The sequence below is a fragment of the Parasteatoda tepidariorum genome, chromosome 10 (assembly GCF_043381705.1).
Source record: "Parasteatoda tepidariorum isolate YZ-2023 chromosome 10, CAS_Ptep_4.0, whole genome shotgun sequence".
NCBI classification, from domain to species: domain Eukaryota; kingdom Metazoa; phylum Arthropoda; class Arachnida; order Araneae; family Theridiidae; genus Parasteatoda; species Parasteatoda tepidariorum.
In genome coordinates, this window is record NC_092213.1 from 45,386,760 (window position 1) to 45,400,733 (window position 13,974).

The window sequence follows — 13,974 nt, forward strand, 5'->3', positions numbered from 1 at the left end:
GATTATTTGGGCAAAATAAAAATAATTTTCACACATTTTTAAAAACTTTTTATCAAAAAGGAGTTCTTCGCAAAAAAATAAAGCATGTCTTTAATAGTCAATTTTATTATTTTTATTTATGACCAGAAAATGTATAAAAAGTAAAGTTACTACATTTCACATCATTTTAAACTATTAATTCACTAAATTTCTATTATTAATGTTCAAAATTTGCAAATTTTTATTTTCAAATTAATTTGTGAAGGGAATTTTTTTATTACATATCCTATTCAAAATTTAATTTGTGAAGGGAATTTTTTTATTACATATCCTATTCAAAATTTAATTTGTAAATGGAAAATGGTTTAGTAAATGCAATTGTAAAAATGATTTTTAGCTGTTAAGCCTCACATTGCTTTAGATTTCAACACTTTTTGAGCATTTTGCATTATGCCCCAAGATTTTTAAAATATTTTACCTTTTTAACACTAGATTGCCTAAGGAAGTCATTTTGACTGCTTTTAATTTCAATTAGAAAAAACAATGATGTATATAATGACACAATTTCTTAGAATTTTGTGACTTTTTGTAGAACATACAATTTTTTTATTGTTAATATTGACTAATAGCTTGTTATATAACTGAAAATAATATAAAAAATTTTAAAAATTAATTTTAAACAAGTTTATTTACGCATTCACAATCCAGTCATTTTGACTGCTTTTGGGCAATGTAGGTATATACTAAATTTCCGTCTTTCTAGTGTTAAATTAAAGCAATAAATTTTATTTTTTAAGGAAATTTTCAAATCTATTTTTAACTTTTAATACTAATCAAAAAATATACAATTTCGACTTCTGGTTATAAATGGTTATCAATTTCTCAATTAATCCTAATTTATTAAATCAATTCTTCTTATTAAAAATTTTAATGTCTTTTTTAGATTATTGATGACAATATAATGGAAAATAAAGAAGAATTTCTTCTTTCTTTGACCAATCCTCATCCTTTTGGCCAAATTAGAGGCAATAGCTCGGCACGAATCATAATCAATGGTCCTAATGATGGTAAATCAAAATTTTAATCTAATTCTTTGAGGTTATAATAATTTTTCATTACACTTAAAATGCCAGTGTATTTTAATAAATTCTTATATTTTGCTTTAAAAATCATTGATTTGTTAAAAAGAAATATTAAGAAGTATAAATTATTAGAAATTATAATTCTTTTAAATTATAAATTGCAATTTATATTCTAATACTGCGTTTGTTAAGCCAAATAATTTCAGTTTCAGAAGTATTTTTAAAGAAAGACTCGTCTGAATTTTTCTATGGTAAACATCTGCCTGTTATTGTCGTTAGGAAAGGAGTAGACCTTTCACAACGATGTATCATATCTGTTTCATCCGAACTTTTAACAAGTAAGGAAGGACGGTTGATTTCATCGAATCCTATTGAATTCTATCCTTTTGAAACCACTGTGGTAAGTAATATAATTTCTTTCTAGATTATAATAATTCAGAACCCCATCTGTTTATTTCAATGTACAGTTTCAATGTATTCTTAAGTTTACAACCCACGCTTGTGTTTGCTTAAATTTAAAATCCACATCTTACTTTAAAATTTGCAGTTCATCTTCAGTTTAAGAGGGAAAAACCTTATCTGTTTCGAAGGGTTCTTGATTAGTCTACTCTTCTAGATGGTTATGAAATAACACAGCAAGATTTTCAAAAAATAAAAAATAAACTTATTGCATTTTTTGTTAGTTTAGCCTTTTTAAGTTATTTTATTCAAATATTAAATTGATTTTCGTAAATATGTAAAAGTTACAACATAATATGTCAATCGCGCCGTGAGACTTACGACTCAATGTGACATGTATGAACAAGTTAACTTGTTCATTCAATTGATTAATGGATTTTCTTAGTCCTATCAATATATTTTTAGGATTCGTGATGGCTCAGGGTATAAAGAGAACGCCTTCCAAACCGGGTTTGAATCCCGGTGATACCTGATTGATACGAATTCTGTATCCGGCTTGCACCGACCACAGTGTTGACGTAAAATATCCTCAGTAATGAACGGATCATGCATTAGAGTCCCCTTGCCGTCAGTCTAATCGTGGGAGGTTTTCGTAGTTTTTCCCTTCATGTAACGCAAATGCGGGTAAGTTCCATCAAAGAGTCCCCCACGAAAACAAAATCTCCCAATACTTGATCCATGTGTTCCCTTGTCTTCCGGATTGGGTTCAAAATTACAAGACTGTGGAGTTGTACAATAGTAGTTGTAAACCCAAAAAAATGGGTCAGCTGTTCAACGACGATTATAAAAAAAATATAAGAAAATATTTTCAGTAGAACACTATAGTTTTTACTATTTTTTTATTTAAGTAATTTGCTTAAATTGTGTAGGAAAAAGAATTAATGGTACATTCAATATAAATAGTTGATATTGTAACGTATTTAGCTGCAATAATTTTTAATGAAAAATGAAAAAGGTTTTGAGAATTAAAAATAAATGTAGGCCCTGCAGCCAAAGAACATACTAAAAATGAAGATGGCCGCAGAATTTCGGCTACTACTCTGAAAGCATTTGCGCTTGTATTTTATTTAGAATATCTTTGCTTTAAAAATAATTTCATATCATGTTTAATAAAATCGAGAGAAAATTGACAGAAAAAACATTCTTTTGATTACCCTTACTTAATTTTTAACATTACATGAATGTTCAAAGATTTTTTAATCGCAAATACGATGTAATCAAGTGATATTTTTGAATGTGTTTTACAGGTTCATAATATTAGTTTTAATTTTGAAGAAAATCAAACTAGGGAGAGACAGATCGGAATTTATTTAAATTCTCCTTCCGGTTGCGTCTTAGGAAATCCAAGAAACATCAATTTTACGATGATAAAAGAAAAGATAAGTATGGACACTTAAAAACATAATTAATTTTTCTGATAGAAAATGTTGTGCATTTAAAACAGCAACGACGTACATTTTGATTTACTACTGAGTAATTTAATTTATAAATTGTGTAATTAACAATTTAAAGCATTTTAACATTTGTAGGTACGTTAGATTTCATTTTTTCATTCCTATTAAAAAAATTTAAACCTTAAAACCCAATTTCAGGCTATCATTACGGAATGCAAATTTTTCATTCATTCAAATAATTTTTAAAATTGGGTTTTATATAAAGAAAGCTGAATTCGTTGGTGTGTGCGTGTAGTGGCATCAACTTAAGTTCTGAATTCGCTTGGTGCATAGGTCTTTTAAATTAAAAAATGTGTCCATAATTTTACTGTCATTGAAAAAAAAATATGAATTTTTTTTTCTTGAATTTTATCATTTCTTTTTTTTTCTTGCATTTTACTTACATAATTTCATAAAAATAAATGAAATAAGTAGTGGAATTCTAGGTAAAAAGTTCCAATTATCGTAAATAGTGTGATCCTTTCTTGGAACATTAGTGTTACGAATAGCCCCTTTTGGGAAACACTGCATTAGATTAGATTACTATAACTGTTATTTTCAGTATAACATTTAATGCTTGCAAACATATCAAAATAAGAAATCATAAGAATATAACCCTATTCTACTCAATAATGAATCAAAATAAAAATTCATTGTGTAAAACGTTATAAAGCACATATTTTTGATAAAAAATCATATCATAATTCTAAACATTGAAATTATGGTTCAGTTTCAGTTTATACCAGAAATATTATTCAGCTTATACTCAAAGTTTTAACAGGCCCTGCCTGCCATATTAGTTTATAAACTTCTTACCATAATGTAAAAGTTTCATTACCACAAAAAAAAAATTTTAAAAAGCCATTTTTATGAAGACATGAAATCACTAATTAATTTGTCAAAAAAAGTACTATTATCAGCAAATACATAGCTTTCAACATGCTTTTTCTTTTTTTTTTGTGCAAAATAGCCAACTTTCAAATGCGACTGATTAAATATTTATTATGACAGTTCAAATATTCCTGATTAAATATTTACTTGCCCGACCAAAATGTGTAAAAAATACATACCCAATCAGAATTTTTACATGGTCTTAGCATGCAAGGACAATGTAATTTTCGAGCCCTGGTTTACGTCATAGCAATTTTAATTTGTACAATTGCATTCACACAGAACAACATCCGTTATAAAGATCATCAAAATCATTCGAAAAGTAAACAATATTACTTATAATACAATCTCTTAGAAAATAATTTTCATCGTTGAAAAAACTTTACTTTTCAATTCAGTGATTCAGGGCTTATTTACAGTTTTTGTATCAAAAAATGTAATACTTGCGTTTACATTTTAAGGACAAAAAATCGTAACGTACTTTATTTTTTTTAATAATCACATTACGAAACCTTTAATTCTCTTTTCACAAAACTATGTTATATTCCTTCAACTCAACTGTGCTGTTTTGCTTCTTAAAATATGCTTCAAAGTTTGAATTCATTCCGCAAAGCGTAGATATATATGAGTTTGAACTACTGGCCATAATATTTTAAAATGTAGTGATTTTTTTTTCTTCTCTTTTTATGGTACACTACCCTTTTATTCAGTAATAATAATTTAGTTTTTTAAATTTTAAAACAGAAATGGTCAAACTTTTCTCAATGAAATTCCAATATTGGTTTGTAACTTTGTTATTCAAAAATTGATTCAAGTTATACTAGTTTAAAAATTCCCAAATTTAACACAATATATGCGATACCATGAAAATCTGAAATTCGTTTTATGTAAGCTTCTTCTAGCTAATGTCGTCGTTCATATGGTTGCTTTTGACTGAATATCCAAAATTCAGTCATATTTTAGTCATTAGTTAATATCATAGTTTCGCTTCTAGACCGGAAAATGTTGATATTCAACAGTGAATGTTGAATAAAATATAAGTTCAGTTCCATAATTTTTTTTCATAACAATACTTATACCATCAGTGCTTGATAAATATCAAAATTTGTTGATATAAGAGAGAAATGTTTCGAATATTAATTACTTCAAACCACGATTATATGAATATCGTCGAAACTATTACCACGATTATGAAAATATCGACATACACTGGAGTGTGTTGACATTAACTTATTTTTATCTAAATATTTTCAAATATTTACCAAAGAAACTATGAAATTGTTATCTAAATATTTTTAAATATTTACCAAAGAAACTATGAAATGACATTTAATGATGATAACGACATTTCTAGAAGAAAAAAAAACTATAATTTGTGTTAATAAAATCGAAATATGCAGTCTTTAAATTATTCAATTTGGTCTGTTTGTTTTTTACAATTCATATGGTTACGGTTTACCGGAAATTTTGGTTTTCAAAGTTATAGTTTTTATCACCAACTATTTATTAAAAAATATAAAACTGGAAAGTAAATTAAACCGAATATTGAATGATTGATTATTACTACATGATAAATTTATAAAATTTTACCACATTTACGAAATTTTATCTCTTTTTTTAAAACCATGTTTCATTGTTAATTATACCAAAATTATTTCCGAAGAGCTTCGGTAAAAATTACCGAAACGCTTTCGGTGGTGTACCTATAATGCCAGTAACACAATAAATTTTTGTATATTTTATAAGTTCTGCATACACTTTTTTTCTTCGCGTGACATTCACAGATTTCGATCTTTCATATGCTCGATATGCATGATCTTTCATATTTCAGAAATATCACTATAAATAGTAGATTCCCAAGTTTTTAAATTTCTTACTGCATCAAAAAGCCCTAAAGATGCATAAAGTAAGATCTTCTGCTTTAAATAACTTAACTACACTTTTTGTTTGCGCAGAATCCATTGTTCAATTTAATATCAGCAAAGTTACTGTCAAAGAAACGGATCTATTCATTGATATCCCGATTACGAGGACTGGAGATACAAGTCAAAATTCATCAATGTATTGTGTTACTCGTGATGGCAGTGCTACTTCAAGAGAGGATTATGAAGAAAGATACGTCTCAAGGAGGACATCGATTATCCTATTTCTTCCTGACCAAAAGGTTAAATTCTCAAGTGATAAGATGATAATGAAAACAATGTTATCCAAAAACTTTTAATGTTGATAATAATCGTGAATAAATATTAAGTTCGAGTCTAGTTAAATCTTAGAGATTAATCTATTAACTCGTGTATCGTTTTATAACTGTCAAATATGCCAGTCTCATATTCCATGCGTCCCGCAGTGGACTGATCGTTAAGACACGGTTCCCAGCAGATCACCGAAGTCAAGCATCACTGGCTGCGATCAGTGTGTGGGTGGGTGACCACTTGGATCAGTCTGCGCAGGGACCGAGGGTGTGTGGCATTGGTCCTCGTTAAACTGTTCAACCGTAAAGTGCTCGACTTAGCGTGCAGGTCGTCGGGTTACCGAAGCGAGGGTGCCATCCCCTCGTCAGAGGATCAAAATTGTGATGGCATGTCTTCGGATCATCCTCAGGGATGTTTCCAAGACCGTCACCAATAGCCCATTGGGCAGCTCTAGTGCGACGTAAATAAACTACAACAACATATTCCATGCAAACTCAATACCAATTCTTCGTTAGGGACTAAAAGAAAATAACTAAAATAAATATTAATCAGTGCTGCAAAATCATACACAAAACTAAGTGGCATTTAGTGGTAATATCAACAACAAAAAAAACTTTAAACAGTTCCATTATATNTATATATATATATACAGAGAGAAAGAAGGATATTATTATTATTATCTTTATTTGTAGCTCTTCCCGGTGGCTTAATGTTATTAGATTAAGCAAAACAAAACCAAGTTTATATATCAGAATAAATCGGAACCAGAGAACAATCGAAATCGGAGAGTTTCAAAGTAAATCAAGACTTCCATAATTAAATCATTTAAATGCAAATAAAACCCATATGATGAGTTTCATTTGAGATAACTTTCTTGTAAATTCTGTTCAAAATTATAATAAAATAAATTAATCTAACATAAATGATAAAAATCCTCTACCTCTAACTAATTCATCCATTTTAAATAAATCACTGCAAGTAGAATATCGAATGTGAATAAGTATTCCTTATATTATATTAAACAAATTGTAGATTAAGGAGTTCCTATGATAGGAGTGGTTTAAAGTTTCAATGATGAAAAGTTAAGCGCTAAGAATAATTTAATTTTTCACATTTTTTTTTTAATTCTCATTAAGGGTTGAAATCAATCAACAAATCAGTTCTGTTCATTGAAGTAAAAAAATGCGTATTTATTATTTTTTTTTAATTTTAAGTATTGCTGAAATATTTCTTCGTCTTTTTCAGCTTTCATATTGCAGAATAAATCTATACGATGATGATATTTATGAAACTAAAGAATCGTTCCAAGCAGAGTTAAAACCAAATCCGAAAGATACTGCAACAGAAATCGGCGAAACTAAATTAGTACATGTTCATATAATTGATGAAGAAGATGGTTAGTAACACACTGGCACAACTTTCGATCATTATTTTTTAATTTATTTTTAATTATTATTTTTTTCCGGAAATAAAAAATATTTTAATAACAATTAGTCTAAGAAATTTAACTTCATTTTCCAAAAAAATTATAGAAGTATCAGGCTGGGTAAATTTCGACAAAAACTTTGATTTTTAATAATTTCAACATTAGCTCATTGCCTTTCAAAAACACTTTAAACATTTCTACTTAAGTTTTTAGAAATGAAGTTATAGTTGTCTTATTTTTTGTTGACTGACAAAATTTAAACCAAAACACTAAAAAACTAAGAAATCCGGTACTATGGGTTTATTATCCGTAAAATCCATTTTTACCGTCAAATATTATACCATAATTTTAATCGTAATATTTGTTGAATTAGAGTAATTCAGGGGTTTTACGGCAATCACTGTAAAAACTACGAGATATCAGATTTCTTTGTTCCGTAACATGTTCCGGTAAAAATGGATTTTACGGTAAAAAGTACCGGAACCTTGAGGGCATTTTAAATACATTTTCTGAAAAACATTACTTTTAATAAAAATTTCATCGCGATAACACGTATTACAAAAAGAAATTTTAATAAAATTCTTTGAGACTTTGTATGCAGATTTTGTCTAATGTTAGGTATGTTTTGTACTTAAAGCTAAGGTATAAGTGTGATTTTCTTAGAATGTTAAGAATTTTTAAAAAAAATCATTATTGGTCAGTATATTCAGTTCTATTTCATTGTATATTTGAAATGTTTTAAATATTTTAGTTCAAAACACAGGTAACCACATCTAGTATATTCTGATATTTATGCATTACAATTAGTTACAGAAATGTTAGCATGACATGAAAAAATTGTAGCTTTCAAGCTCAATTTTGAACTCATTTTGGAGAAATATTTTATAAATTTTGAAGCTTAGTTTAGATTTATAATTTGTGGACCCCTGCTTCCAAAAAATAATGTCAAAATTTTAGTCAAAGCGGTTTTCAAAAATTATTGTGTCGAACCCAGTCAGATACCTTAAATACCTTTAATTAAACTTTTTAAAAAAATCACAAAATGAATTTCAAAATAACTCTAAACTAAAAACAAAAACATCTTAATTTCTATATCTTAATATGATGAAGATAGATAAACATTTTTTGACAGTAATTTAATTTTATTAACTTTAATGATAACCTATTAAAGTTGCTGACTCATTATGCAAAAAACTATGAAAAAACTGTGATTCATTATGTACTCATTATGTAAAAAAACTATGAAAACTCAACAGATGACTGTACATTTTACATATTCTGAGACTAACTCAGAATATGTAAAATACATTACCATTATTGTTTTCTATTGAATTTGTTTTTTATGTTAAATTACTTTCTTTTATTGAATTAATGTGCTATACAAACTTATATATTAATATGAAATATGTTAACTGATGCAAAACTATAACACAATCACAGTAAATTCATTTTTTACCTAAACAGATGAGTTAAAGTTTCATATTCTTATTTTCCTTCACACTTTTAAATAGATTTTTATTTTATTTATTTATTTTTAAACAATTATCTAATTCAATATTTTAATACTAACTTTATAGTTTTGTGCAAAGTTTGAGTTCAATTTTTTTTACCCATTTCCTTGATAAAATATGAATGAAGTAAAACCCTTAAAATAAAACTCAATATATTCTTTGATTAGCCTATGTAATATTTAATTTTTGGGTTGTTATCAATTATGCAAATAAATTCTAATAAAGATTATATTTATTTAAGTTACCAGGATAGAGCTAGATAAAAAAGAATTTATCATTTCTGATGAGATGTTACCAAGCAGTGGATCACTTTCAGTACGGATACCGATTGTGAGAAGAGGAGATTTGAGTGTGACATCAAAAATTAGAGTGAGCACAATTGATGGATCAGCATCATCCGGAGAAGATTATCATGCAAAAAGCAAACTTCTTAACTTTTTGCCTGGTAAGTATGATTTTTTTTTTGACAGATCTAGTGCATTTTATTACATAAATTATACAATATACAGATCAAGTACATTTGAAAACAACATGAAGGGAAAAAAAATTGCTGTAAAATTGAAAAATTACCAAATTAATTTAATTGATAAAATTGACAAATTAATTGAAAATTAATTTGTATAGGAATGACATTTCTGGTTACATAAAAAATAATTAATTTTTGTTAATGTAACCAAAATATGCAGTAATTAAACCATTGATTCAGTAATCATCCATTCGTTCATATAGTAATGGTTTACCAGAAATCTTGGTTTTTAAAGTTATAATTCTTAATACCACACATTTCATAAAAAATGCAAAACTGAAAAGTAAATTTAACTGAATGAATGGTTTTTCTGCTAGTTTTAAGGTATCATGATGAAATTACCAAATTTTATCACATATTGTAAAACCACATTTTATTGTTAATTTTACAAAAATCATTACCAAAGCACTTCGACAAAAAATGCATTCCCATAGAGCCAGAAGCATGGTAAATTTTGTCATATTTTAGTAGTTTGGACCATACTTTTTTTCTCAGTGAAGTTATGGATTTAAAATCTAGTATGTATGTTCACGGAATCTAACTCTATTACTATTTTCGATTTTTTTTCTCCCCATAAAAGGAACAAGTGTAGAAATATATAATTAAAAAGTTTGTTTTCTATTTATTTTTTTTTATATAGATTATAAATTTAGTTGATATTTTTTAAAGCTAATTCGTCGAATTATAAAAATTTTGATAGCTCTCTCAATACCTATTCTTTTTTTCTTATATTGCTATACGTGTATTGTTTTATTGATTGCAAATCAAATAATTGTTTTAAAAATATTTCGCACTCTTTGCTTTTAGGAGAACAGAATAAAACATTTTATGTTGATATTCTGTACAACAAACGAAGGAACTGGTCAACATTTTTCACGGTCTTATTGGGCCCAGATGAAGTAGTGAATGCAAAAATTGGCAATGTTTCAAAAGCCCTTATCAGAATAGCTGGTGTTCAATCGTCAGAAAATTTAATATTACCCACTATCCCTGTGGTATGTATATGTAATTCAAGTAATTAAGCATGTTAGCACTACGATGGAAATTTTATATGTTTTTGCTAATATGCTAAAAAATGCTTAAATAATAACTTTATAACACCAGATTAATAACAAACATATTGCAATTTCTGTTAGCTCTTTAAATTGTTTTAATGGTGAACAAGTAGACTCTGAACCTTGCTCATTTCACTGAGCAGCAATCCCACAATTGCTACGCAATGATTTTTATTTCTTAACTATAAACAAATTGTTAAATCAAAACTAAAGACCATTCAATTAAAAAACCTGAAACATTTTTATTGTATTAACGCATGTTTAATTTAAAATTTTATTGGGATAAAATTAAAACTTAATAATTTTGATTAGTTACCATTACAACTTCATGTAGTTACATGCATTACAGCTTAATGTATTATAACTTTATGTATTACAACTTCATGAATGTAATTTTGTATGGTAAAATACAAAATGTGAGCGAAATAGGTCGAATAGTTCCTGAGAAATCGAATTTTAAAAGAGTAGTATTTTCAAAATTCGATTTCTTAGGAACTATTTAACTATTTCACTCAACTTACTTTCATATACTATTGGTAAAATAGTATTCACATGGATAAGTTGATTTTGGGTTCTATATTTTTGATTCTATATAAAATAGTTCTAATTATTTAATTTATGCATAATTATATTATTTTGATTAATTATTGCAGGTTGTTTCGTTATTATATTATGATAACGTTTCAAAAGGTATGTCCGAAAATCCTACTGCTGGGTACCCACTTGTTTGTGTATCTGTAAGTATTAATAATTAAAAAAATAACCAATCATACACTTATAATGTTCTTTTTAAAACAAAAACATTTCTTTACAGCCATGTGATGAAAATTATCCTAACTACTTCACAACGAATTCATTTTGTACGGAATCTAAAATTAATTCATCGATTATCCGATACTCTTGGGAGATTGCTATGCCTTCAGATAATGAAGATGTGTCAGATTTTGAAACAGTTGTTCAATCAACTTTGTATACATCAGCACATGAAAAGGTAGTTAAATATATTGCATTTGATTTTTTTTAATTTCTAACACTCGAATTAATGTCAAAACGATTATTTGATTTAAAGTTAAAATAATTATTCAAATCAATGTGTTAAGGATTACCCTGGGGAACAATTTTTTTTCTTGTTTTCTGTTGCATTAAACTTTTTAACAAATCTCAGATATTTTCGTATCTCTGATTTTAAGTCTGCAATTTATTTCTCTCTCAAAGCTACGGTTTTTTGTAATGACATTTTTAGTCTAATTTTTGTCGAAATGCACAAATCTAAAAACGTTATACATAACAATGTGTCGAATAAGTGTTACAACCAACTTCTTGGGGAGTTAGGGCACAACATCAAGATTAAAATTGCTTAGGAATCTATACTAGGAAATGTCATCATACGCCGCTAGGGACGCTTCCCGATTATAAACTGATTCTTCGTGTGCTTCTAAATAGGTCATAATAGAGAAGCGAACTTAGCTGCATGCAACCATATTTCCGGACATTTCTTGTGCATTTTTAATCCTGGTGATTTGCCCTAACTCCCCTAGAAGTTTGACACAACATTTACGTGAACCCCTGTTGTATATAATTTTTTAAACTAGTGCAATCCACCAAAAAAAGTGACTAAAAATGTCATTTCAAAAGAAATCTGTATCTTTAGGAGCAAAACGAATTTCAGATTTGAAATCTCCACACCTGAATTAGGCAAGATTAAGTAGTTATATAAAGATAACAAAAAATTTGTTCCCCAGTGTTATTTAACTCAATGTCTTAATAATTATTTTTAATTAATTTTTATTTGTTAGATACTAGATAGCATATATTTCCGCCCTCAAGAACGAATTCGCTGCATTGCTCAGCCTCAAGATGAAAAAGGCTCTCTGGGAATTCCTTTGAAAAGTGACGTGGTTAAAATCAGCTCCGATATAGGTAAAACAATATTTGTACATTGGCCATTAAAATATCTTTTTTATTTGAGTGCATTGCAATTTAAGGTAGATATATTCAGTTCATTGCAATGATTTTGAAGATAACTTACGTTAATTAATGTTGACATTCTTGCTATAAATAGTGTTTTTGAACACCCTATGCTAAAAAATGTAAGGATTTTAGAAGAAAGAAATGTCAGAAAATTATATATATATATAAATCATAGTATCAAAGTGAATCAACGGAGCACTTACTTGAATCCCATTGCGCTGGACTACCTGTTTTTTTTTTTTTTTTTTTTTTTAGAAGTTTTCATGGTCTTCCTCTCCTTTTAACGAAAATAGGGAAATTTCACTAAAAATGTCCGACACAAAGGTAGGCTTGTTTCGTTATTTAACTTTTAAAAAATCAGCTGGTCATCTGCGACAAGTTTAAAATTACTATGTTTCATAGTTAAATTAGAAAAGCTTTGCACCCTTCTTCATCAAATAACAACTTTCATCCGCTTAACTAAATCGACACTACAGCAACTTTAAGTAATTACTTGTCGCGTGGAACTTGTGTTGTGTTGAACTTGTAAATCGGTATGAAAAATTTAGAAAGGAATGCAAAATCTGTCTAAGAATTATATCCGATAAATGGTTCGGCTGTTAAACGTCGTTGAAGAAATAAGGTCATTTTTAAATGGTGAACTTGGCGAACACGAACATTTCCGTACTTTATTGATTAAAAAAAAATGTATTATTAATCACAAAATCGCATTAATCACAAAATCGTTGTCTGTTTTTTTTTCAAACTTGCTTTTAACTAGCTTTCATTTTACAGGATTTTGTCATTCATCTTTGAGATCCAAGGATTCTCCTTTTAATCTTCAGATACAGCCATTTTTAGCCACACTCAATCATCTGAATTCATCTGATTTGTACCATCCAAATGAACTTCATATTCATGTTGAAATTCCTCACGAGGTGAGTATACCGCAGAATCATTCAACTGCAGTGTTATATATCACTTACAAATGATAAAAATATTTGTTTCACTATATATAGTTTTATTTCCTTTTTCAATATACTAAAAAATCGAAATGAAATTTATAAAGAATTGACGCATGCAAAAAAAGATTTTAATTCACAAAAAAATTCAATTTTTATGGGTGAAAATCTAATAATGTATTGCTATTATAAGCCAAAAAGAATTTTTCGGGTGAAATATGTACGTAAATTTGAAATAACTATTTATTGATATCACAGATCTTGCCATGAACATTACAGATCTCACCGTGATATTACAGATCTTGCCGTGAAGAATTATCTGTGCTTTAGAACGGACAAATAAATTGAATTTTATGAAAGTTATTAAACTTTTTTGTAAAAATCGCTAATTTGGCGACATTTTTCCACCACGATGAAAATTATCAAGGCCTTATTCCTATTTTTTGCAAATTTTAAAGAGCCCAGATAATTTTAGCATTGGAGTCGGATTTTAAATATAAAAAAATTA

The 13,974-nt window shown here is 27.8% G+C and overlaps 1 protein-coding gene across 1 annotated transcript in view; it reads left to right on the forward strand.

The window, feature by feature from the left end:
- Window positions 1-13,974, forward strand: part of LOC107444379 (extracellular matrix organizing protein FRAS1) — a 90,356-nt gene that overhangs the window by 64,752 nt on the left and 11,630 nt on the right. Inside the window, exons 48-58 of the mRNA XM_071187135.1 lie at window positions 923-1,046; window positions 1,268-1,461; window positions 2,768-2,903; window positions 5,800-6,008; window positions 7,282-7,432; window positions 9,215-9,418; window positions 10,307-10,494; window positions 11,208-11,291; window positions 11,369-11,545; window positions 12,351-12,474; window positions 13,300-13,442. Of these exons, the coding sequence (XP_071043236.1) occupies window positions 923-1,046; window positions 1,268-1,461; window positions 2,768-2,903; window positions 5,800-6,008; window positions 7,282-7,432; window positions 9,215-9,418; window positions 10,307-10,494; window positions 11,208-11,291; window positions 11,369-11,545; window positions 12,351-12,474; window positions 13,300-13,442 (1,734 nt within the window). The remainder of the gene's footprint in view (window positions 1-922; window positions 1,047-1,267; window positions 1,462-2,767; window positions 2,904-5,799; window positions 6,009-7,281; window positions 7,433-9,214; window positions 9,419-10,306; window positions 10,495-11,207; window positions 11,292-11,368; window positions 11,546-12,350; window positions 12,475-13,299; window positions 13,443-13,974) is intronic.